At 45.7% G+C, this 25,768-nt stretch overlaps 1 protein-coding gene across 6 annotated transcripts in view; it reads right to left on the bottom strand.

The window, feature by feature from the left end:
* LOC122172901 (alcohol dehydrogenase 1A-like) overlaps positions 1-25,768 on the bottom strand; it is an 89,116-nt gene that overhangs the window by 21,401 nt on the left and 41,947 nt on the right. For 3 of the 6 annotated variants that reach the window (XR_010601252.1, XR_010601253.1, XM_065596167.1), the window contains exons 1-2: positions 18,236-18,299; positions 17,083-17,268 (exon numbers count right to left, since the gene is read on the bottom strand). The exons of 2 other annotated variants lie outside the window; for them this stretch is intronic. Coding sequence is in view for 1 of the 4 variants with exons in the window: in XM_065596167.1 (XP_065452239.1) it covers positions 17,083-17,094 (12 nt within the window). In the remaining 3 variants the exon portion in view is untranslated. Of the gene's footprint in view, positions 1-51; positions 115-17,082; positions 17,269-18,235; positions 18,300-25,768 lie in introns of those variants that run through there. One more of the 6 variants, XM_065596169.1, reaches the window with a different exon arrangement.

Below are 25,768 nucleotides of genomic sequence, written 5' to 3'. Positions count from 1 at the left end.
GCCTCCTCCCTGGTGCTTTGTACTTAAGAGTTGCTTCTCCCCTCTACTCACCAGGGTTGGGTCTTGGGTTCTTTTTCTGACACCTGGTGCCTTCACCCCAGGTGACTCTTCACCTTGTCCTTTGGGAAAATGAATAATGCTATCTCTGCTGGTAAGCAGTATAAAACCTATGGAACCCCTTCAGATTTAGACAGTATGGCTGCTTTAAAACCTTGTCCTGAGGCAGAGGAAGTGCTATTGTTCCAAGAAGAGGAAGTGCTGATTGTCCAAGGGAGAGGGGGCTGAAAGAGAGGACAGGGACGTGTGGGTGTCTGTACAGCAAGCAGACCCCCACATAGCGAAGCAGCTGAGAACCAGCCTGACGCAAGCAAGAGACAGAACTGCTGACTTGGGACATCCCAGAATGGGAGCCAGGAGGACCACCATGCCAGTAAGGAATCACCTCAGAAGGACAAAGCAGAGCTGCATCTAGTATCGCTGTCACTCAGACAGACTGTATAGGGCCATGAGTACTGAGGCTTATGACTACACTGAGAATATGGAGAAAGGTTGTAGCCAGTTAAGTGGGAGGATTGTCGCTCTGTGAGAGAGGTAGAAGAGGGCACCAGAGGGGAAGTTTACTGGTGCTGAAGATGACCAGGAACACTCAAGATTCACTGCTGCACTGGAACTCTGCCAAGTATTCCTGAACTCTGAGTCTGGACGCAGTGCTCAACATCTGTCCTTTTATATTGTGATAGCACTGGGCTGCTGGATCTTTGTATTGGATGTAATCACTTTACTTCTCCCCCTATATTTTCCCTTGTTTTTCCTCCATTCATCCTTCTATAAATAAATATTTCCCTTTCCTATATTCATTGTACTATTCCACTGTGCGTGTGTTTAGTGTGTGGGGGAGGGGGGAGAGGAGAGGGGTAGAACAAGTGTCTCTGGGGTGGAAGGGAGTTTCCCTGCTGCATTCGTGCAGGGGCCTGTTCTTGGCCAGAACCCGTCCCACAAAGCAGACTCCATCTGGGCCACGAGGGCATTACAGTTACGCCCAGTACACAATAAACAATACATTCCAGCAAAGGAATGACACACCCAAAAATAACAACAACAACACAAAAGGGGACTTTATTTCGAGCTGGAAAATAGGATCTGGGGAAGAAAAAAGTTGGGGTTAACTAAGTATTAAAACATCAGCAAAATCAACCAATTCTCCACCTACTAACACTCAAATCTTCACCACCCCTAACTCCCTTCCAGGCACCTTCCCCAGAAGATGGTATGCTAGAGATGAGTCTGGGGACATGTGCAGCAGCACTGTGAACAGTGGCTGGCTTAAACAAAAAGGGTCCTCTTGTGTCCTCATGCTGGGTCAGGCAGGCTCCTCTCCGGGCTTCCTGGTCAGAGTCCTACACTATCACACTGTCTTAAGTACAGTTAGGTGTCTCTGAATCATACTGGTTTTCTAAATTATGTGACTCAAAGGCGTAACTACTTTGTCATCTGTCTGTCCATTAGTTGCAATGAGTGGCTGTGGTTGGTTTGGAATTTTTGAGTCATCTTCCGCATCCACCATCTGTAAGGTTTTCTCTGTTGATTGTTCTTTCTGAGGAACAAACTGCAGACGTTGATGGGTTATGCTGAACTCTCCACTGTCAGTCTCGATCACATATGATCTTGGTACTGAATTCTTTTTCTTTATGACAGCTGCAGTTGTCCACCCTTTTTCTCCATCCAATTGGATATAAACATAGTCACCAAGTTCTAGACCCAGCAATTCTCTAACTGAGTGACATTTGTTCTAAAAGTGTTCATAAGCTCTTTTGGCCTTTTCATCCAATCTGGCTACTCTCGAGCAAGGAATGGCTCTTCCTGCTGTAGGATTGTCTTGGCTGTCTACACAGATCTCTCAGCCTTTCTATCTGCTTATGGATAATGTAGGCTGCTAGTAATAGGATCAAAATTATATTTTGTTTGGAACACCTTAAATTCTGCTGCAGTGAATTGTGGTTTGTCGTCCATCACTAGTTGCTCTGGAATACCAAAGTGAGCAAAAGCGAACTTCAGTTTCTCGATAACACGGTGACGTGGTATGCCTTTCAAGTATATTCTTTCTATATACATGGAAAAATATTCCATGATGACCAGGTAATGACGTCCTCTGAATTTGCATAAATCTGCAGCTAGTCTCTTCCAACATCTGCCTGGTAAAGGTCGTGTTATTAAAGGTTCTTTGTGTCACGTCGGTCTGTTAGTTCTCCAGTGTTCACATATAGATGCTTTATTCTTTAAGTCCTTGCTGATGCCCAGCCATCACACTGACTGGTTGGCCCGTTCACAACATTTAGTTATTCCTTGATGTCCTTCATGGATGAGGTTTAGGATTTCTCCTTTTATTTCATTTGGAATTGCAATTCCCTTTAATTTTGAGTCCACTGGACTCACTTACTTGTACACGCACTGCAAAGTAGTCTCCTGTTACTTCCTTAGTTTCTTTTAGATACTTGAGTCAGCTGCCCCTAATGTAACTTAGAACTTCCTGAAGTTGTATGTCTGTCAAGATTGCTTTTTGTAGCTTGAGTAGTCTCTCTTCTGACACTGGCCTATATGTGTCCACAGCACCCATGTATGCTTCTACGTCATCTTCGAGCTCATGGGCAGTTGAATGTGATGCTGGGCTCCATGACTGAGTGTCTGCTACTACCAAATTTTTCCCAGAAAACACTTAGCTATTGGGTTAAATCTCATTAACCTTAGCAACAGATGGCATTTCAGCAGTGCTTGATCCAGGTCTTTTCCATTAATGAATGTTACAAGTGGTTTATTGTCTTATCAGTGTAAAGAAATCAAGTTTGCACAGAGATATGGAAAAGTTCTCATATGCTTGCGCATATCATTTTTATGCTTCTGAGAGTGTGCAAGAGCAAAATGCAACCGGTTTCAGAGCCATGTTGTTGCAACAATTCACCACCTAAGCCATAGCTGCTTGTATACATACTGACCATTGTGCGTTTGTTAACATTGTTGTACTTGAGAATGGGAGCTGTTGAGATCATTTTTTTTTCTTTTTGAAGGCAATTTCTTGATTTGGCCCCGTGACGGGGAATACCTGCCCCACACTGGGCTGGAGGGGGTTAATCCCATGCTATGGGCTGAGGTAGCCATGCCCCTTCACACCTGTTGGGCATGCTCTGACTGGAACTTCAATATAAGAGGGAACAGCTCAGCTCAGTCTGGGCTGGCAAGTTACTAGGGCATTGCAGTGCTGTGCAAGGAGATGCCAGGGCTGCTCTCAAACTTCATACACAAAGTATGGCTTTAGTACACAGAGTCACCGTTTATTTTCATTATAGAAAGTTCCAGGCTATTTTAAATAAAAACTTAATGTCTCTTATAGCGTTCCTCATTTGAAGGTGCGTTGTCTCTCATTTTGAAGGTCACTGTCCCACATTTTAGAGTCTGCAGCTTCAGAAGTGTGAGTCTGGCATTCCAGGAGCTGGCAAACTCCAGTCTGGGTTTACATGTGTACACAATTACTGACACTGGGTCAGATCCTGCATTCCTTTTTTAGCAATCAAAACTCCCAGTGAAGTCTTGAGTGTATATTGGTTTTGGGAGTACTACCAGGAACGCAGGATCGAGTCATTCTGCATAAGTGAGAGGATACACTGAAAGAAGATATCGTATAACAATTTTTCTAGCTCATAGCTGAGAAAAAAGGAGTGCTTTCTGTCTCAGATGGCCCTCATCAACAAGATTTCTGAACATCTCCCAGTATTATAGCATAGACAAGATAGTGATTTTTCTCTCACCTCCCCCTAGTAAGTAGTCTATGTTATATGGTTTCTTGTTTTGGTAGGAGGTATTGCCCCCCCCCCAAAACTGTGATGTCATGGTGGTCAGGCTAGGTCAAAATGCAGTAGCTAAAGATGCTGAGGTCATCATGATAACACCAAAGAATGAATTCCAGATTCATAGTCAGTTGCTGAGAAAGCTTTGTCTTCTGCACAGACAAATTTCACATTTGAGGCTTTGATCTGTTCCTCCAATATCCATATCCATGCAGCCTATAAACCCCACTCTTCTCTTTAAAAAATTGCATCCAAAAATACACACACACACCCCTAAGAAAACCCATGGTAAACATAACCAACTACTTAGCAACTAAATTGTATGTTGCCCTCCTTTCCCCCATATTTTGTTTATTTTAATTCTTTGGCAGGAACCTTGCAAAACATATTTGCAAAATACTATACAAGTAAGTTAAAAACAAACTTAGGACAAATTTTGTTGGTAAAATTATTCAGGAGGAGAAGTTCAGATACAGCTTCAGGGTTCTAACTGTCGAACCCAGCCAAAATAACCCATTTTTAGATCCTCTCACTCTACTTCTTTTCATCATTTAAGAAATCAGGCACTTCATCTCCCATTTGGGAGGAGGTTCTCCCTGCAGCCCCACTTATTTATAATAGGAAGATGTTAATCCTAATGTTTCAATCCCTGACTGGGGCTCATTGGTATACAATATGCATGCACTTGAGCTAGCCCTTTGCAAATGCGAACAGTTGCACCCACATTAGAACAATTACAACACGTGGATCAGCAAACCAGGAACCAAATTCAGTCCCCAAATGTAGATCGATTGATGCAAAACCATTGTTGCATCGCCCTCGTGCCTTGTTTTGTTGGTTTCTTCTCACTCATTGGGTGGGGCTCTTCCTCACTTCTGTGCTCCTAGTTTTTTGTTTGCTCACTTTCTTCCCACTTTTTTTCTGTGTTTGTTTTTCTCTCCTACCCTCGTAAAGATCACACCTCTGCTGCTGCTCTGCACGTAGATCAGGGACGAGACACTAGAACAAAACTAGCCTTACGTAAATCAGGTTAACGCTGCTCCTGGCTGCTCTTGCAGGGCAAGAACACTGAGCAAGGACGGCATCTGGCTCCTCCCCTTGGGCTTGGGCGGGTTTGTCCTTGGGGGAATTTCTAAACTGAAAAGTGGCATGAGAAAATATGGAATTCTTCCATCAACTTCCGACCTTATTAAATGAGGGGAAGACAGAAAAATAACGATCTTTGATGCTATTTGTAGCAGGGTCAGTGAAACAACATTCCCCGGAGGGACTGTTCTTGGCAGGACACCAGGAGAACAAGGAATATGGGGAATTAGGTTGGAAGCCGCTCAGCCACATGGACAGCATAATCCCACAGTTTACATGGAAGTTCCACTTGTTCAATTTAATACGTGCTCAGCTTCATTGTTTGCTAACGAAATATGGCGTCAGAGCTGAGAGTTCTCGGCAGTGTAGCAGCCGGTAGCATGTGCCACGGAACATGGTCTGCAGCCCCCCAGAGCCCTTGATTTTACAGTGATGGCAGGAGGAGTTTGAGCTGTACACAGACCTGGCTGTGCTGGAGGATGACAACAGCAGGAAAGCAAAAGTGTTACGTTACCTTATTGGGAAACAAGGCAGAGGAGATTTGTACCACTCTGAAGCTCATCACTTCCCAGGCCTCACAGCAGTTCAGGGAGCCCTGGGAAACTATTGCTTCCAAAAGCACAACAAAACTGGGGCGTGACAGAGGTTTTCCACAGAGACCAATGAGGGGCAGGGGATAGACCCGCTATGTAATTGCCTTATGCACAATGGCTGCTACATGCAGTTTTGGGGAACTTGACAGACTCCCCGATTCGGGATGGGACTGTCCGCGGCACTTATGATCACCGCCTGTGAGAGCAGCTGCTCTGGGAAGGCAATCTCACATTAGACAGACACTATAGTAATGTAGGTCCACATTAGATTTGTGTGAATTATGGTTTTAAATTGAGTGGGGATATTAGCATGAATAGACCCAAAGCACGTGACCAAAAAGGATGAGATCATGAGAAAGAAGAGTATGAAACTTGTAGCGGCCCTTAGAAATACCAGTGTTATTTTAGCCCAAACCTTAAATAAGGGAATAGAAATAAAACACAGTTAATTGGGTACCAGGTGCAATAATCAGCTACATAAACTCCTTCATTTGGCCTTAGCTAAGGTCCAACAATTGGCAATGATATGGCTTGTTTGTTAAAGGGTAGATCTATAAAAAAAGTAACAACTCTTAAAGGGTTCATTGCTAATACCTGCCTGACCAAGTTGGAGCCAATCACTGTGGGTCTAAGCACCAAGGACTTTAGCCTGTTTGTAAATATCTTGATCAAATGCTTATAAATGTTTTGTTACTGTTTGGATGTAGTAAATTGTTCCTTATTTAGATCAATTTTATAAATACCATTCATCCTTTGGATTTAATAAAGGAATTAATGCTTACATTAATATTGTGAATTAGTACCCCGCATAAATAATATTTCCAACAGATGCTTACATGGGGAATACAACGGAAACTTCAATAGCCACAGACATATGAATAGCAGTGAGACAGTCAGTCCTGTGTGGTCCCTTGATGAGGAGACCAAAATTATCTCAGACTATGTAACCAGCTGAGTTTGTGGTAAAAACGAGACTCCAGCTCGGCTATATGTTAGCAGTCTCAGGCTGAAAGGACGTGGGATGGGATTCTGAACATCAATTCTTTGTTTTTAATGTTTATATAAAAATGTTTGGAAAATAGGGAAGATGCATCATTATCAGTGGAACTGGCCTCACACAGCCAATGTTTCCACTGGGAAATTACTGAAGGGACACCAACGGAAGAGGGAATGCAGGGAGCTAGGCTGGAAGCAACTCAGCCGCATGGACAGAGCAGTCCACAGGGTTTAATAAAGTTGCACCTGTTCAATTTAACCTGCATTCCACATCACACTTTATGAATGAAGCACTATTAATGTGAAAAAGGACTGAATAAACAAAGTCTGGACTTGACTTACTCTAATCTATGTTAGATTTTCCTTGGCACCACGTCGGACAGTTGAGCATTTACCAATCTGCAGGCTTCACATTTTTTAAATAGCAATTTCTTTAGGATTTTTTTAAAATGGAGAAACAAAAATAAAGGAAAACAAACCTAAAAAGTTTCAGGCAGAGCTAGAAGTTTTCCAAACAAAAAGTTATTTGGAAAAAAAAATAAAAAAGATTTGTGCAAAACATGTCAATATTGTTAATATTTTACACTTTATGAAAAATGTGAACGTTTTAAAAATTGAAAGCAAATATTAAATCTAAAATTTATTATCTATTTTTATAAAATGTTGATAATATTTTGGGGAGAAATTGAAATCCATTTTTCCAATTTTTTTAAATGTTTCTATTTTGAAAGGAAAACAAGTTCAACGTTTTGAATTTTTTTGCCACGCTACTTTTTGATTTTTCTACCAGGCTTAGTTTCAAGTTTTGATCTAACTAATAAGACAAGACTGGTGGGGCTCAGGAACTGCCATCTGCATAGCTACTGAACGTCTGCTCTTCTCATGCTAGTCTATCGGCAGGACTTTCCAGGCTCCATTCTGCTGACCCTGAAGCTATTGAATGGCTAAAACGTGTGACGTTTATCTCAGCCCTTTAACATTTTTATTGTTTTATCTCACTGCTTTATATTTGAACCTTTTCCATCTTTATTGTTCCACTTGTGCATTCACTAATAATTAAGCTTCTAGTAACTACAGTAGATGTGGTTATTTAGTGGAAATACATTAATGTTAAACTATTTTAATGTATGTGCAGTATGTTGAACCATTATAAAAAATGATTGAAGTGTCATGTTTCCCAAGATACTTATTTTCCTAAAATAAGATCTTGAAGTTAAATCCAGGATTCTTGCTGCATGAAATATATTTAAATATTTTAAATTAACTGCGTTTAAAGGGGTCACTGAGTTACTTCTCTGCTGACATTTCCAGAATCACATTTCTGTAAATGATGAAAATTCATTTGAAAGAAAGAGTAGCCTTGACACAAAACAAACAAAAAAACCCTCTTTTTTAAAATTTAAATATCATTGTCTCTTGTTGGACTTTTAAAGTGTGACTACTCCACTTTTATTCCATTGTAAAAGATTCTACCTATAGGTGTGACTTTTAAAATGGGAAATGCCACTGTGTTGGGGTTACTAGGCCTGCCTGAGCCAGAGTTCTTCCATGTTTAAACTCTGTCCTTCCATGTTTAACTCTAATCGACCTCAACAACCAAGGACAGGAATTGGAATGTGTAAATAGCCAGTTAGCAATTACGACCTTGTTCATGCCAGGTACCAAACAATAATGATGAGGTTTGCATATTTCTAGCTGGGGAAGGGGTAATAAACTAAGGGTAAACAGGACCAAATAACTGTTTAGGGAGAAGTTACTAACAAGCTAGATTTATAGCCCTAGAATGATTTAATTGCTTAAATGTATAAACATGCCTTCGGTAGAGAGGGGAGGGGGAGTAGAGGAGGGGTGGTAGAGAGGGAGAGAGACGGGGGGGGCTTAGTTGTAAAATGTATAAAGAAGAGAGAAACTGTTTTTGCTGGTGTGCTCGATTTGAGACTTGCCTGTCTCCTTGCACCACTTTGAGATCTCAAATAAATTTTGATTGTTTCTCCACCCCGGTATGTTTATTGGCGCGAAGCACTCCGGGCAACGAACCCCACTGTTGCTGTCCTCGGGCCCCTGTGCCGGCAACAACTGGAACCAGGAATTACTCTCAAAATATTAGCTGGTTAAAAAAGGAAAAAACTAGTTTAACTAACATTTTCAAAGTTTCAAACTTTTTTTAATTTGAAAAGTTTTGAAATGGATTCTTTGTTTTTATTAAAATCCGTCACTATTTTTTAAAAAATTCTGAAGTTTTTACCTAAAGCATTATTCAAATCATCATCAAAAAAGCTTATGGACATTTATTGTTTACTGAAAAGGGGGTTTTCAGCAAATGAAAAAAATTGACTATTTTGACACTTTCTATTAAATATTCTAAATATTAGAAAGACATGACATTTTTAGTGAAAAAGAATGTCTATGTCAAAAGATTGCATGGAATTTTTTTTTTTTAAAAGAACTTTTCAATGAAAAACTTGGTTACTAGCATCACTAAAATTAAAATGGACTTTTTAAGCATGCACACTATAGAAGCTAGCTAGCATAATTCCAGAAAATACCACAACATTCAAAAATAAGCAACTTCAGCCCCAATCGTGCAAAGATTTAAGCACATGCTTAACTTTAAACACTGTGACTGGTCTCATTGAGTGCACTAGGATGACTCACCTGGCATAATATTGCCATTGACATCAGTGGCAGCAGGATCAAGCCCATAGTCCACCAAGTTAAGTGCATGTATATGTTTTTGCAGGACTGGGCCTTTATATATAATGCTGCCAAGCTCATCCCAAGGCCTCACTGAACCCTGACAAATGCACAGCTGAAAACCAGGCCGGCTCAGCTGTGTGTTAGTGTTAAGACATGTTAAGTTTATAAGAATGTCTTTAGACCTGATGAAATGTTTGTAGGATGTACTGATCTCACTTATAACCTCCATATCCCATGGTATAAAGTTATACTGAATGTTTGCATGTAAATCTCTAACTGCATAACTCAAACAGGAAAGCAGCATCAATTAACGTAAAGTGCTGGTCCTTCACACAAGAAGGGCCATTGAAACCAAATAAGCCGCTGTGAAACATTAAAAGGCCAGAGACTTTGTTGACTGTGTTCCCCTCTCACACGCCCACCCATGAAGAAGAGATGGGCACAAACACTTGTCCCATGAGTCTGAACTCAGGGAGAAAGATATAAAAATCCCTGACCAGAAGGAACTGCATCACTCTGGTGCTTGGCATTCAGAGAGGGCAATATTTCTACACATAAGCAAGGGATCCTCAAGCTGCTTAGCTTGGATTAGCTCTCAAGAACATAGAATGCAGATCACAGCCGCGTCTATTGCCCGTTGGAACTGAAGATGGTAACTCATTTGTTCACCTGCTTTAACTTTGTAAATAACATTTCTTTTTTAGTTAATAAACCTTTAGTTAGCTTATTATAGGATTGGCTACAAGTATTGTCTTTTGGTGTGAGGTCTAAGGTGCAATTGACCTGAGGTAAGTGACTGGTCGTAACCTGAATATTGCTTGTAATTTTTTTAGTGTAAGGGACCATCTATCACAAAGGCAAGTTTGCCCAAGTGGCAATACAGACTGGGTTACGCCAGGAGACTATCTGTAACTCCATGGTTAGGTTGCTATAGCGCTTGGAGTTCACGCTTCTTGGCTGGTGAAATCTAAGTGTAGAACTCCCAACCAATCTGGGGTTTGAGCCCTGCTTCCTCACAGTCTGCCCTGAGGTTGTCACTCATGCTCGTCAGCTACTCCAGACAGCTTGACAAATGCAAAAGGATTTTATCATCAGAGCGGTGAGAAAATACCAATTTTTGCTTAAAAATACAAAATAAGAAACATTTCCAATTAGTAATAAATCCTATTATCTTAACAAAAGAAATTAAGTTCTACAAAATAATAGCCGAGTGCAACAAAATAGTCCAGCCCCAGCACACGGACTCAAGATGGGAATGACTGTAATTCTTTATAGAGACAGACCTAATAAAAGTGCTCCATGAGGTCTGCAAGTTCACATGTCAGACATAAGGATGTCCAACATCAATTTACAGCTGAGGTCAAAGATAACATTTTAAATAGAGATACAGGGCACAAGTGGGGGGTGGGTGGGGGAGAAAAAAAAAAAAGCTTTTATACTTTGGTCTGACATAGTATTCCATTTACCATGTGGTGATATGGATTTCACAACCTGCAAAGGGCAAAGTTCCTGCACAGTTTATGAACAGAAGTGAAGCCAAAACCTCCAAACTATGAATTACAAATTCCTAACACAAATATATTTTGAACCCAATTCTTTCTGTATAAGTACATAAGGCTCCCTCTGAAGAAGTCCCACTGAGGTCAGTGGGAGCCCTAGGCAGGGGCAGCCCCAGGCATCAGCACACCAAGTGCGTGCCTGGGATGGCAAGCCATGGGGGGGCGGCCTGCCGGTCGCCGTGAGGCCGGTAGTCAGGGAGGGAGCCTTCGGCGGCATGCCTGCGGGAGGTCCGGCGGTCCCGCGGCTTTGGCAGCAATTCGGCGGCGGGTACGCCGAAGCCGCAGGACCGGCGGACCTCCCGCAGGCATGCCGCCAAATCCGCGTTACCAGCCAGACCTCCCACAGGCGTGCCGCCAAAAGCCGCCTGACTGCCGTGCTTGGGGCGACAAAATACATAGAGCCGCCCCTGGTATTAACATGTGGGGACTCCCTGATTGCTGTAACTGCAGATAGCATTCCAGCCATGTGCACACAGACTGGCTTCCCATCGCCACCTCTAAACATCCCTCCTGCAACCTGTGCTCCTCCCTCCCAGTTCCATAAAGGTTGCTGCAGTCATCAGCCCTTCAAATCCCCACCATCAAGCAGGTTTCAGTGTGCCCAGTCTCACTCTCCCCTACTAATCAAGCTTGCAAGGGCCTGCTTTACCCCCCTCCATCAATCAGGCTTGCATGCACCTGTCCCTTTATCCTGGTCAATCAAGCTTGTGTACACTCAGCTGACAAATTTCAACTCCCAGGCTTGTAAACATTAGCCCATTTATCCCTATGTCACAAATCTCTCTGAGCTCCCGTTCTTGGCAGCTCACCAGACACTGAATCCCCTTGGACTTTCAGATTCCCTGGGTCTCAGTAGGTGGCAGAACTATTTCTTCCCTTGGCCTCCCTGGCACATTTCCTAGGCCCTGACTCTCACTCTATTACTTCTTCATGGAAATAGAATCGTGCAGCCCATCAGCCTTAGGCCCTCATAGGGTGACCAGACAGCAAGTGTGAAAAATCGGGATGGGGTGGGGGCGATAGGAGCCTATATAAGAAAAAGACCCAAAAATCAGGACTGTCCCTATAAAATCGGGACATCTGGTTACCCTAGGCCCTCAGGACCAGCATGACACCCAAAATATTTTCATAGCTTAACATGTCTTCTATCAGAAATACACCTATAGGTGTGAGCCTTCTTGTTTACCTCTTCAAAGGACCATATGGTAGGTGTAGCCTAGAAGACCCAGGCACTTTGCACAGGATTCTTACACCCTATTGCTCTTTTCTTAATGACACAAGAAATGCACAGATGTATACAAAAATAGTAAACCCGACATGAAACTCCCTGTCTCAGTTTCCTCCACACTTCAGGCCATTTTATGGGCCTGGATCATGGTCACTTGGGGCCACCCTACATCTTTCTGCTGCAGTGCATCACTTATACTGACTAAACACAAGTATTGACTAAAAATTACCCTAACTCCAAAATTTAAAAACATGGCACTAAAGCTGCCTGCTGGATCAGATCTAGTGAGGAGCCACCTCTCCCCCACGTTTTCGGTAGGTAGATAGTGTTTATGGAGAGCTATCAGTCAACAATAGCACTACAACACAAATTTCAGCCATAGCCTAAACATCTGAGGCTTATGAAAAATGTCTGTCCCTTTGTAAACATTTTCAGAAATATTTGTACGTGTGAGTTTTTGTTCAAAAAGAAGATTTGGGTAAAGACAAAGTTTAACGAGTACATTTGTAACTACACATTTTAAAGAGGATTCTCTCCAGAAAAGTTCACGTAGTCATCTTGAAAGCAGTTTGGAATTCAAAGGCAACAAATCAGGGAAGAGACAATTACATCGACTCAGGTGAACCATCATACAGAACAAGTAGTAAATTATGAATAGGGAATAGTCATTGCAAAAGATGTGGTGAGAAGATCCTGAGCAATCAGAGAGCAGAATGCAAGCCATTTGTCAAATCATATTAAATAAACATTAACAAAATCTGAATTTATTTGCAGATTATTTGCAAATAGGAAAAGGTGCCAAATTAATCTCTAATTATACATTCAAATAAAGATGGTTGACATATAGAGGAGAAAAAAATCCCAAAAAAGTTTCCTGCTCTTTTTAATTGAAATTTAAATATACAGTATTTCATCAAATTCTAGTAAATATTTCACCCAGCTGAGTCTGTATCTAATCTTTCCCAGAAACCAGGCTAATTGCTGATGCAAGTATACCGAAAGACTGTCTTTACTTCCATTGTTTTCTTACTTTAACTTTTCTTGTTAGGGTTCAGATTTTTAAATTTCTCTCTCGCTCATAAATATTCCCTCCTAAGCTTCAACTTGCCATGAAATGCACATGAAAAACTCCCATGGGAGACTGGGGTGTATAAGCCATGGGTCCTGTATTCAGTATTTACACACACACACACACACACACACACACACACACACACACACACACACACACACACACACACACACACACGTCATTCTTTAAAGTGACACTTCCAAGTAGTTTGGGCACAAACTCTGCATTATGATAAAAGAAAGCACCTGAGGAGATGGGGGAGAGATGTGACAGAATTAATAAACAGAAATATTCTTATTATATTTTCTTCCTTTCCTTTTTTAAAATTAATATAAACATTTTCAATTTTTGGATTGAAAAATCATTCCCCCTTTACTGATGGAAACTCCAACATGACAGCCTACTGCTATGGCATGAAAAAAAGAAAGTGAAACTGGCTACATAATGTGTAGCTCATTCAACAGACCACTTAAGTTTCAGTGTTTAAGCCTAAAAACACACACATTGAAATAAGAAAAAAGCACAAATGGTGAAAAGTCAATCACATTTGAAACTATAAACCTCATTCATTTATCTCAGGCTCTCTAGCATATTTATTACCTACCACATCATTTTTGGACAACTCACTTCCATGTCACTACACCACATCATTGGGAACTACTCAGAAGTGCCCAACAAGACAACATGTTCATACAATTCAACCGAACCTGTTTCTCAGCTTTTTCCACAGCTGGTATCAGGTTCCTAAGTAAAGCTCCCCATTTCTCAGTGCCAGCACCGGCTCTAGGTTTTTTGCTGCCCCAAGCAAAAAAAATTTTTGGCTGCCCCCTTTTTTGTCTTTTACACATTTGCTCTTTGCAATTTTTTTTGTTTTGTTCCTATTATTTAGGAAGCTGGAGAGAAGATGCAGGGTTGCATGGAAAGACACTGGTCAGTAGAAGAGTAATGTAGGATTTTAATGTTGTCGGTGAGCTTATCACCGAGTGAGACTTTCTGTGTTTAAACGTACGTGTATTATTGTGAGATGCCTCTGACGTTGCAAGATGAAAAAGCAGCAGAGATTGATCCTGGGTTACTGGAGCACACCAAAGCACCTCGGGTGCTAGAAAGGGGAAAGCGTAGGGAGAAAAACTTAAGGCTCTTTGGATCCGCTTCTCATCCTGAGTCAACTCCTTCCGGTGACCGTTTTCTCAGCCCCAGATCCCCCTGAGCCAGGCTTGCGGCTCAGATCACAGCCTGGAGAACAAAAGCCACAACCAGGGACGGGGCTAAAGAGCAGATGTGTGCACAGTGCGGGGGAGGGGGGGGGAGGAGTGGGTGAAGTTCTGTCCGGCGGCGCGAACCGCCTGGATGTAGAAATACCTGACGGGCATCATGAGCTCCGCTTCCGGACCGGGACTCCAAACCAGGCTCTTCTCTGCACTGACAGAGGCTGGAGGAGCCTCCGCCACTTGCGAGAGCAGCAGGAGGAGAAGCTGCAGTGGCTAGGGTTACCATATTTCAGCAAGCAAAAAAGAGGATGGGAGGAGCCCCGCCCTAGCCCCTCCCACTTCCCGCCCCCCCCCGAACCCCCAACCCTCCCCCCGTTCCTTGTCCCCTGACTGCCCCCTCTTGGGACCCCTGCCCCTAACTGCCCCCCAGGACTCCACTCCCTATCTAAGCCTCCCTGCCTCTTGTCCCCTGACTGCCCCAACCCTTATCCACACCCCCACCCCCAGACAGACCCCTGGGACTCCCACGCCCCATCCAACCACTCCCCACCCCCTGACAGCCCCCCCCAGAACTCCCAACCCATCTAAACCCCTCTGCTCCCTGTCCCCTGACTGCTCCGATCCCTCTCCGCACTCCTGCCCCCTGACAGCCCACCCCCAGAACTCCCAACCCATCTAAACCCCTCTGCTCCCTGTCCCCTGACTGCTCCGATCCCTCTCCCCACTCCTGCCCCGACAGCTCCCCCCCAGAACTCCCAGTCCCCTACCCCCCGCTCCTTGTCCCCTGACTGCTCCGATCCCTCTCCCCACTCCTGCCCCCTGACAGCTCCCCCCCAGAACTCCCAGTCCCCCACCCCCCGCTCCTTGTCCCCTGACTGCCCCCTCCTGGGACCCCTGCTCCTAACTGCCCTCCAGAACCCCACCCCCTACCTAAGACTCCCTGTTCCTTGTCCCCTGACTGCCCCCTCCTGGGACCCCTGCTCCTAACTGCCCTCCAGAACCCCACCCCCTACCTAAGACTCCCTGTTCCTTGTCCCCTAACTGCCCCCTCCTAAGACCCCCCCCCCCAACTGCCCCCCCAGGACCCTACCCCCTACCTGTATCCTGACTGCCCAAAACTTTCTCCACTCCCCCCCAAAAGCCCCCCCCGTTTCTTGACTGCCCCCTCCAGAACCTCCCTGCCCCTTCTCCTGCCCCCTGGCCCCCTTACCCTGCTGCTCAGAACAGGGTGTTGGGCTCTGTGCGAGCCGGACACGTGGCTAAGCTCCCCAGCACAACAAAACCCGGTCCCTGGCCCTGCACAGTGCTGCCGGACCGGGCTGCAGGGGAGAGCTGCCCTTGTATCAGCACAAAGTGCTCTCGCTCCCGTTTTGCTAGGCTGCACGGCAGAAACCGCTCCCAGTTGCAAAAGGGGAGGGCTGCACTTTGTGCTGATACACTTGCTCAGAATGCAGGGCGGATCCGGCTCCTCTACAGCTGCTCCGGAGTCCAGCCCGGGACTTTCCTGCAGCCCTCCCAGCCGCTCGCTCTGCTCTGCCGGGGGAGGGGGGAAATCCCGGACATTGTGAGTGCTTTACAAATTCCCCCCGGACGCTATTTTTAGCACAAAAAGGAGGACATGTCCAGGTAAATCCGGACGAATGGTAACCCTAGCAGTGGCAGAGCCTCTCCCAGCAGCAGCTGCTGCCATGATGGGAGCACAGAGGCACAGCTGCGCCCCATCCTCCTGCCCGGCACAGAGGTGCTGGGGGATTATCCCCCTCTGCGCGCGCTCCACCAGCCAGTTCCTCACCCAGTCGCATGGCACCCTACTTTGATGGTCGCATGGCAAAAAGTGCACCTAGTTGCAAAAGGGGAGGGTTGCTATTCCTGTCCTCACACGGGCTCCCAGCCAAAAAAAACAAAAACAAAAAGCAGGGGGGGCAGAGTGCCACCCCTTCGAAAGTGCCGCCCCAAGCACATGCTTGGAGTGCTGGTACCTAGAGCTGGCCCTGCTCAGTGTCCTCTGTCCATCCTCTGGTAATCCCTACAAACAAGGTTTTTCCTCCCTCATTTTTCAAATGGTCAGGAAATTGCATGAGATTAATAGCTGTCTGGCCCCAATCTCCCACAGGAATTCTTTCCATGCCTTATCAAATTTTCAGAGGTCCCTACAGCATTACTCCCTCTTAAAGCTTGGAAGGAAGGAAGGAGACAGCTAGAACATAGCAGGTTTTTAGGATTTTCAGTGTCACACAAGATAGGGAAAAGAACGAGGCGTACTTGTGGTGACTGATACAGACTAACACAGCTACCACGCTGAACTCTGTCAAGATGGGGAAAGTTTTCCATCTTCTGGCAAAATGAAGGAACAGCAGCTTTACACATCACTCCACTGCTCTTGTCTGCAGGGTCTAGCAAGAAGCAGCTCTGCATTAGTTCACCCCCTCCCCGCATCTTCCCAAATTCATTATCACCACTTCAATGCACGGATATTCTTACTAAGGTAACAGACAGTCATACCCAACAATGCTAGTTACAGGTACTTGGGAGTAGACAGACAGGTCCCTACTCTAACCTGTAACTGTCTGACAACTGTGAGTCATCATACTCTTCTTACCCTTTACATTTTCTTTATCTAATGGGGAAGGGAGGAACCTAAAGAAAGAAATGTACGGTTTTATTAATATTTAAAAAGGGACTCTTTTTGGCTTTGATCTTCTGATTGGATGTTCACTTCCTTAACTAAACAGTAGGAAACTGAAAGTAAAAAGAAAACTAGAAAGTGAGGAAAGAAAAACCTTCTCCTACAGAATACTTACATTCAGAGACATGGGTCTAAAACACAGAATTCTATGAAAGACCTTGAACGGGCACCAGTTGCTCAAATTCTGCACTAACACGGAATCTAAGACATCATCCTGATCAGTTGGAGTTTGCTGCAATTTTGGCTTATGCTGGTCTTCTCCATTGAAATCTCATGTCCAGATTGTAACAGGCTTCATGTTCTACAAACCAGAATGAACAGTGAGAGTTTAGAGCGTCTGGAGAAAATGGGTGGAAACTTTCCCTTCCAATGTCTAAATGAAAGGACAGCTTTCAAGCCCAGAGATCTGACTGTCCCAGCAAAAGAATAGCAAGGTGTGACGTTATTGATATAATCAGGGACCATATAGAATATGGTTGCAACCACGGTCCTGTAGTGGCACCAAATCTTGTATAAAGGGGCTCAAATGAGGTGTCTTAGACAAGGGTATAGTTCGCTGGTTATGATTATGCTGTCTATACATGTGTAGTAACAATTTTGTAGTTGAAGTTATGAATATTGGCTCTATACTGTCTGTATTTCAAACTTATGCTATGCTTCTGGGAGACATCCCAGACAAGTTGGTGTTAGCTCTGCCTAGCCTGCTTGATGGCCCATTAAGAAACCTTTAGATTCTGAAGGATTGGCAACAGCGTGATTTATGGGCAAGATCTGATTTGTATATTGACCTGGATCTGGGGCTTGGTTCTTTGGGATCAAGAGAACCGTTTTTCTTTTATTGGGGTATTGGTTTTCATAACCATTTGTCCCCATAACAAGTGGCACTGGTGGGGATACTGGGAAACTGGAGTGTCTTAGGGAATTGCTTGTGTGACTTGTGGTTAGCTAGTGGGGTGAGACCAAAGTCTTCACTGTCTGGCTGGTTTGGTTTGCCTTAGAGGTGGAAAAACCCCAGCCTAGGGCTGTAACTGCCCTGTTTGAGCAATTTGTCCTGAATTGGCAGTCTCAGTTGGGTCCCGCCAGAACTACATCATTACACAAGGTAGCCATCCAAGATCCTCCAAGAGCGCTTCCATATCTTTAACAACAATCTCACCCAAGCTCCCTGGAATGGGACTTCCATAAAGGAATTCCAAAATGGACTTCACCAGCAGATTGAGAAGCTGGAGACGTGTTTGAGTGCTGAGATGGAAAAGGAGATAACCTACCCAGGAAATGAGAACCTCCTGCTCACTAGCCTGAAACTGAAGAGATACTTCCAGACAATAGACGATTTCCTGAAAGAAAAGCAATACAGCCTATATGCCTGGGAGATCATCCGTGCGGAAATATCCAGATGTCCTCTAATTCTCGACATTCTCTAGGAAAAAGACTTTTTCCTAGAGAAACTCAAATAATATTCTATGAATAAAACAGCTAAAGAGAGATGGGTCATAATTTTATAATTCGTATTACATAGGGCCCAATCTTTCTCCCATAGGAATTTTACCAATACAGCTATTTCAAACTCATGTTAATAAAACTGTTTTAGAGTAGCATATAGTTTAGTGCTTCCTTACCACACACACAATGTTCTATATGAAAAATATACAAATATATCATAATTGATAACTAATGACAAAATATCATCCGTTGATAATTAACCATACCAAATATAACTTTGCCCAGTAAGCATCTGTAGAGGAGCGGACGCACCCCTGCAGTGCCTCCTGCTGGTGACTTCCGGGAATTAGCTCGTTCCAGCTCCGGAGCACGCTCTGCAGGGCAGCGATCCGCCTGTCCTCTGGCCCCCGTGTCCCTCCCTGGACCCCGATGCCCTTTTACCTGGGATGCTGCCCCCTGGCAGTACCCCCCCCTTAGGGTCTCCCCCTCCCAGGGGAACCCCCACCCACTATCCCCACTTTGCCTCAGTCTTGGCTACTGCCCAGTCTCCATCTAGCCCCCATTCACTGGGGCAGACTGCAGTATAAGCCACTCATCACAGGCAAAAGGGGGTTCAGACCTGCTGCCTCTGCCTACCCAGGGGCTGCCCCCTGCAACCAGGGCCGGCTCCAGGCACCAGCTTAACAAGCAGGTGCTTGGGGCTGCCAAGGGAGAGGGGCGGCACCTGCGGCAATTCAGGGGTGGCAAGTCCCTCACTCCCTCTAGGAGCGAAGGACCTGCTGCCGATCGTGGCTTTTTCCCCCCCCCAATTGCCACCGCCGGTCGCGATTGTGGTTTGTTTGTTTTTTGCTTGGGGCAGCAGAAATGCTGGAGCCGGCCCTGCCTGCAACCCAGTACCTAATAGGCCTTACCCTAGGCCTGCAGCCTGGGGCTTTCCTAGGCCAGAGCTCCCCAGCTCCCTTGGCCTTTCCCCAGCCCTGCTCCACTCTAGGCACTTAGTTAAGCTCCCTGCAGCCAGGCCCTTCTCTCTCTGAACGCAGAGAGAGACTGTCTGCTTGAGCTCCTGGCTCAAGCCTTTATAGGGCCAGCTGGGCCCTGATTGGGTCGTGGCCCCAGCTGAGCTTGCTTCCTCCCAATCAGCCCAGGCATCTTGCCCTTCCAAGGCTGTTTTAAACCCCTCAGGGCAGGAGCCAGTAACCACCCCATTACAACATCTTAGTTGGGGAAAAGAACAGCAACAAGCCCACTTTTAACAACTGCCTAGTAAGAGAAAATTAATCCCACCATCGAATTCTCTTGGCCAAGGCTACTTATTCTGCTTTTTTTTGTTTTGTTTACATTTCAACAACTTTGGGGGGAAAAAAAAAGTCGCAAGATCATAAGTGCAGTAAGGATTTATGATTTGACATCTGGTTAGAAAAAGATGGTCTATATTTGGAATTTGAAACTCTCCATGTTTGAACCATTCCCCTTTTTCATTTCAGCACATGATGCTTCATGTAATGATGTTATGAAAACAGCTGAATGAAACTACACCTGCACTGGAGTGGTTTGTCTCTAAGTTGATTCTACAAGCAGTTCCTTTCTAGACTCTTATCAGTCTGTCTTGCATTAAACAAGGGATCGACTCCTACAGAATTCCAATTGCACAATTCATATACCACTTGCCATTATCAGATTGATTTACTCACATGAGAAAATGTAAAACAAAAGATATTGCTGAAAATATGCCAGAAGACAACATACCATTTGAACCAAAGGAGAAAAACCTTATGATTTCCAAATCGTTGATGTTAGCTGTTTGCTGTGAATTTTCCTTGGGCTGCTCTTAAAAATGAAATCTCACCTCTGAACTATAACAAGCTTCACTTCAGCATAACAGATGTGAACCAGGTCAACTTCCAGATAAAACAGAAGGGTAATTTTCCTGTAAAGTCAGAAAGAAGAGAGGGACTTTATGTGGCCCAAAAAGGTTCTCAAGCCTTGGCAGAAAGAGAATGCCAAGTGGCCATCCAGGAAATCCTCGAACAGATTTGCTACATCTCGTGTCAAATTCTTTCTTAAGCTGCCTGGAATGACAGTCCCATTCAAAGATCCGAACATGGACTCATAAGCAAGTGGAGCTTCTGGAGGACTGTTTTGCTTCAAGCATAAAAAGCAAACAAGAGCATCCCAAATTCTAGGTCATGTATAATTAAGAGCACTGGAATTATAAACTATTGCTACTATATAGTCTCCTCTTGCACTGTGAAAATATTTTCAGATCATTTTACTGGATTTGAAACAGTATTTTGGTGTTGATCTACTTTTATTTATTGATAATATTTATTTATTGCTCTTATTTATCGTTTTCAGATGTATTTTATAATATTTATTGTATAAATATTTATTTATACAAAATAGCAGCCTACTGCAGTAGTCATTTTTATTCATTCTATATTTAAAACAGCAAAGATCCAATAAAAATCTTATCTTGTTCTGCCTTAAGACTCCAGTTCAGCAAAGGATTTGTCAACATTTGGCTAAGGTTAAGTGCACGAGTCTTATGTTCACGTGTGGATAGGGTGACCAGATCACCCAAGTCAAATATCGCGACGCGGGGGGAGGGTGATGCGGGGGAGGGGGGGAGGGGCGTGGGAAAAAAAAAACACCCTTCCTCCACAAGTGCTGGAGGGAGGCCCGGGAGACGCAGGGGAAGCGCGGGGCCAGGGTGAGTGAGAGTCCGGCCTGGCCCTGAGCAGGCAGGACTCAGTTGGGCGGTAGGGAGAGGAGGGGGGCGGCCCGCGGTGCCAGGCGGCGGCTGTTCTCTTCCCCTGGGCAGCGGGACTCGGGAGCAGCCGCTGCTGCAGCTCCCACTGCCGCGGGGGGGAGGAAGCGGCCGATGGCCAAGCTCGGCGGCTGCGGCTCTGGCGCCCGGGCCCAAACCTCCCTAGCCTGGGCCTGTTGCGGGGACCCAGCAGCGCGCACGCTGCGCCCAGCCCCTGGCCAGTCGCGTCTGGGCTGCTGCCCAGCTGGTACTATTCCGCGGCGGCCCCAGAGTGGGAGCAGCAGGCCCCAGCCCCGCCCCCGTCCCGCTCGGGTCCCGCAGGGGAACAAACGGGGCTGGGCTGCCGATGCCTCCTCCCCGGGGCTGCCGCGGGATAGCACCAGCTGGGCAGCAGCCCAGACGCGACTGGCCAGGGGCTGGGCGCAGTGTGCGTGCTGCTGGGTCCCCACAGCAGGCCCAGGCTCGGGGGGTTCGGGGGTGCCAGAGCCGCAGCCGCCGAGCGCCATGGCCGCTTCCTCCCCCCGCGGCAGTGAGAGCTGCAGCAGTGGCTGCTCCCGAGTCCCGCTGCCTGGGGGGGGGGGGGGAGAACAGCCGCTGCCTGGCACCGCGGGCCGCCCCCCTCCTCTCCCTACCACCCAACTGAGTCCTGCCTGCTCGGGGCCAGGCCGGACGCTTACTCACCCCGGCCCCGCGCTTCCCCTGAGTCTCCTGGACCTCCCTCCAGCGCTTGCGGAGGGAGGAGGAATGGTGAGCCTGGGGAAGAGGCGGGGATTCGGGGAGGGAGCCAATCGGGGGAGGAGGGGGTGGAGTCGACGGGGGGTGCGAGCACTTCCGGGCTCCAGGCTCCGGCGCATTTCCTTGTTTGTCCAGTGTCCCGACCGCACGTCGGTTGGGGCCCCGGAACAAACAAGGAAATATCAGGACAGTCCCAATAAAATCGGGATGTCTGGTCACCCTACGTGTGGAAGTACCTTGTAAACATAAACTCCGATTCAGAAGTGATTCCATAGGAAAATAGGTATGGTCAGGGCTGCCGGGAGCGGGTTTGGGCCCCGGTGAAAAAAAGGAGTGATAAAGAGATTGGTATTCCAAGGGGAAGACTTCAGGCTGTCACAATACAAAATTGCTTGCCCCTCCCTCCCACTAATGAGATGTGTGTATGAACTTCCTCCCAATTAGTCAGGTTTCCATATACACAGCCTCCCTATCCACCACCTTTCAGACTTGTGTGGGCCTAATTTACCCCCTCCATCAGTCAGACTTGGGTGCACTTGCCTCACAATTGACATCAATCAAGCTTGCATGTACCCAATCCCTCCTGCTAAGGTTTGTAAGCACATGGGGCTACCATAGGCGCCGACTCCGTGGGTGCTCCAGGACTGGAGCACCCACGGGAAAAATTAGTTGGTGCCCTGGCCCCGCCTCTGGCCAAGCTCCCCTCCCAATCCCCCTGCCCCACCTCACCTCCTCCTCTGCTGCCTCCACCCCCTCCCGAGTGCGCCGCATCCCTGCTCCTCCGCCTACCTCCCAGCACTTGCCGCCACCAAACAGCTGTAGCAAGCTCCGGGACGGAGGGGGGAGGAGCAGAAATGTGGCGCGCTCAGTAGAGGAGGTGGAGAAGAGGCGGGGCCAGGTATTTGGGGAAGGGGGTGGCATGGGGGTGGAGACCCTGGGGGAAGGGGTTGGAATGGGGATAAAAGAGGCAGGGCAGGGGTGGAGTCGGGGCGGGGCTAGGAGTAGAGGGGGCTTGAGCACCTACCAGCGCCACTACAGTCGGCGCCTATGGGGGCTACCCCTTTTGCCCTCCCCCTACTGGCCTAAAATCAAACGTGTATGCTCATGGACTGCATGTTCCACCAACAGCCAGTTTTATGAGCACAGTGCGTCAAAATTTCAGTTGCAATGTGAAATAATGACTAAAAGTTACCCTAAACCCAATAATTTAAAACTATTTGAAAAACAAAACAAAACTAGCTCTTAGACCAGACCTAGTGAGGATCTACCTCTCTACCAAATCTGGGTAGGCAGATAGTATTCTGAAGAGTTGCTACTCAACTCTAGCACTGCCTAGGACAAATTTAAGCCAGACACTAAAACTGGAGATTTCTTATTTAAAAGTTTTTAAAAGAAGTCAAACAGCCTGTCTGGTTTTAAGATAAAGTTAGATAAGTTTATGGAGGGAATGGTTTAATGGTAAAACATAGTAGTCAAGGAAAGCCAAGCAATGGTGGGTAAATAGTATAATGGCTAACGGGGTCGGGCTGGAGACTCTTGCCTATATGCTCGGGGTCTTACTGATCGCCACATTTGGGGTCGGGAAGGAATTTTCCTCCAGGGCAGATTGGCTGAGCCTCTGGAGGTTTTTCGCCTTCCTCCGCAGCATGGGGCAGGGATCTCTAGCAGGAGGGTCTCTGCCGATTGCAGTCACTAAAAACAGGATTGGGGACTTCAACAGCAGAGTCCAGGGAAGGGGTAGGGACGGTTTTATGGCCTGCAGCATGCAGGGGGTCAGACCAGATGATCATAATGGTCCCTTCTGACCTTAAAGTCTATGAGTCTATGAGCCACTACATTAAATGTTCCAATAGTATAAAAACAAATTGGGTGTGAATTCTCACAATTATTGTCAATCTCCCTTTAGAGAAAAACCAGGAACATATTCCCCACTGGCAATCCCTTTTATAATGCAACCGAAAATACGGAGTTGCTAATAGGAGCCTATGTACATTCAAAGTCAACAGATGGCGCCACTGCAGAAGCCTTTGCTTGTCTTTCCTCTGGGGTTCTAAAACTGTAAGATTAGGCCCACATCAGAACTAAAATTGTTCTATGGACCATTTCCTCACCTCTTCGAGATCAGGTAACACCTTCGTGGCAGGTACAGCAAATGCTTACAAAGAAAAGTAGTACTAGAAACATACTCTGTCCACATATCTATTCAAGTGACATCATCATAGGACCTAATCACATCAGCCATACCATCAGGGGCTCGTTCACCTGCACATCTACCAATGTGATATATGCCATCATGTGCCAGCAATGCCCGTCTGCCATGTACATTGGCCAAACCGGACAGTCTCTACGCAAAAGAATTAATGGACACAAATCTGACATCAGGAATCAAAATACTCAAAAACCAGTGGGAGAACACTTTAACCTGTCTGGTCATTCAGTGACAGACCTGCGGGTGGCTATATTACAACAGAAAAACTTCAAAAACAGACTCCAACGAGAGACTGCTGAGCTAGAATTGATATGCAAACTAGACACAATCAACTCCGGTTTGAATAAGGACTGGGAATGGCTGAGCCATTACAAACATTGAATCTATCTCCCCTTGTAAGTATTCTCACACTTCTTATCAAACTGTCTGTACTGGGCTAGCTTGATTATCACTTCAAAAGTTTTTTTTCTCTTAATTAATTGGCCTCTCAGAGTTGGTAAGACAACTCCCACCTGTTTATGCTCTCTGTATGTGTGTATATATACCTCCTCAATATATGTTCCATTCTATATGCATCCGAAGAAGTGGGCTGTAGTACACGAAAGCTTATGCTCTAATAAATTTGTTAGTCTCTAAGGTGCCACAAGTACTCCTGTTCTTCTTTTTAGGAACTTATTGACAGTAATTTCAGTACTAGGAACGTGAGATCTGCCTGCTCACTGAAGACCACCATCAGGTCCTCCATGTGCCACTACCGATACATAAACCTCAACTTGGGACCTGCTGGTTTAGAGGCACGTACAAGGAGTTAACTCTTACAACAAATGCCTATCCTTTCTTATGGTGCAGGTTTTTTTCAGTAGCTGTACCTATCGGTAGTAGTAGTTCTTTCCTGCTCAAGTCTCTCTGCCTTCTTTCATTCCTTGGTGGAGTGGAAACCTACAGGTTATATTGACAAAACACAATTACATTAAAATGAGAGCAAAAAACAATAACAAAAAACAAAAACAAAAAAATAGACTGTATAAACAAGTCAAGGATTATAAACAGATTGGTTCACAACCTCCAAGATGTATCCCCCTCTCTGGTGGTACATGGCAGTAACAGAGCATGTGGGAGCCATACACATTCTTCTTCAAAGTCTAACTAAATCATTACCCCTATGGTGCAGAGGGGAACCTCCCGCCAATCATTCCATCACACTGTTTTTAAGCTGGGCTACATATAACAAATCAATTCATTTCCTTAAGAAGCCAGTGGGCGATTTCTATCATCTAGGATTTTAGGCCTTCCTGTGGGAAAGCCAACCTTAGGGGGATAAAAAGGGAGGAATACGCTACCACTAGATCCCCACTTAAGCTCGCCTTTATCCTACCATTGGTAGGCAGGAGGAAATAGTGACTAGGGTTACCATTCGTCCGGATTGACCCGGACATGTCCTCCTTTTGTGTGCTAAAAATAGCGTCCGGGGGGAATTTGTAAAGCACTCACAATATCCGGGATTTCCCCCTCCCCCGGCAGAGCGAGCGGCTGGGAGGGCTGCAGGAAAGTCCCGGGCTGGACTATGGAGCAGCTTCCTCCTCCCACACCCCCCTCCCTGCATTCTGAGCCGGCCGGCAGCTCCTCCTCCTGCAGCCTGCTCCGGCA

The sequence above is a fragment of the Chrysemys picta genome, chromosome 5 (assembly GCF_011386835.1).
Source record: "Chrysemys picta bellii isolate R12L10 chromosome 5, ASM1138683v2, whole genome shotgun sequence".
Lineage (NCBI taxonomy): Eukaryota > Metazoa > Chordata > Testudines > Emydidae > Chrysemys > Chrysemys picta.
The sequence above is the reverse complement of the archived record's forward strand: the minus strand, read 5'-3'. Positions and strand labels throughout refer to the sequence as shown.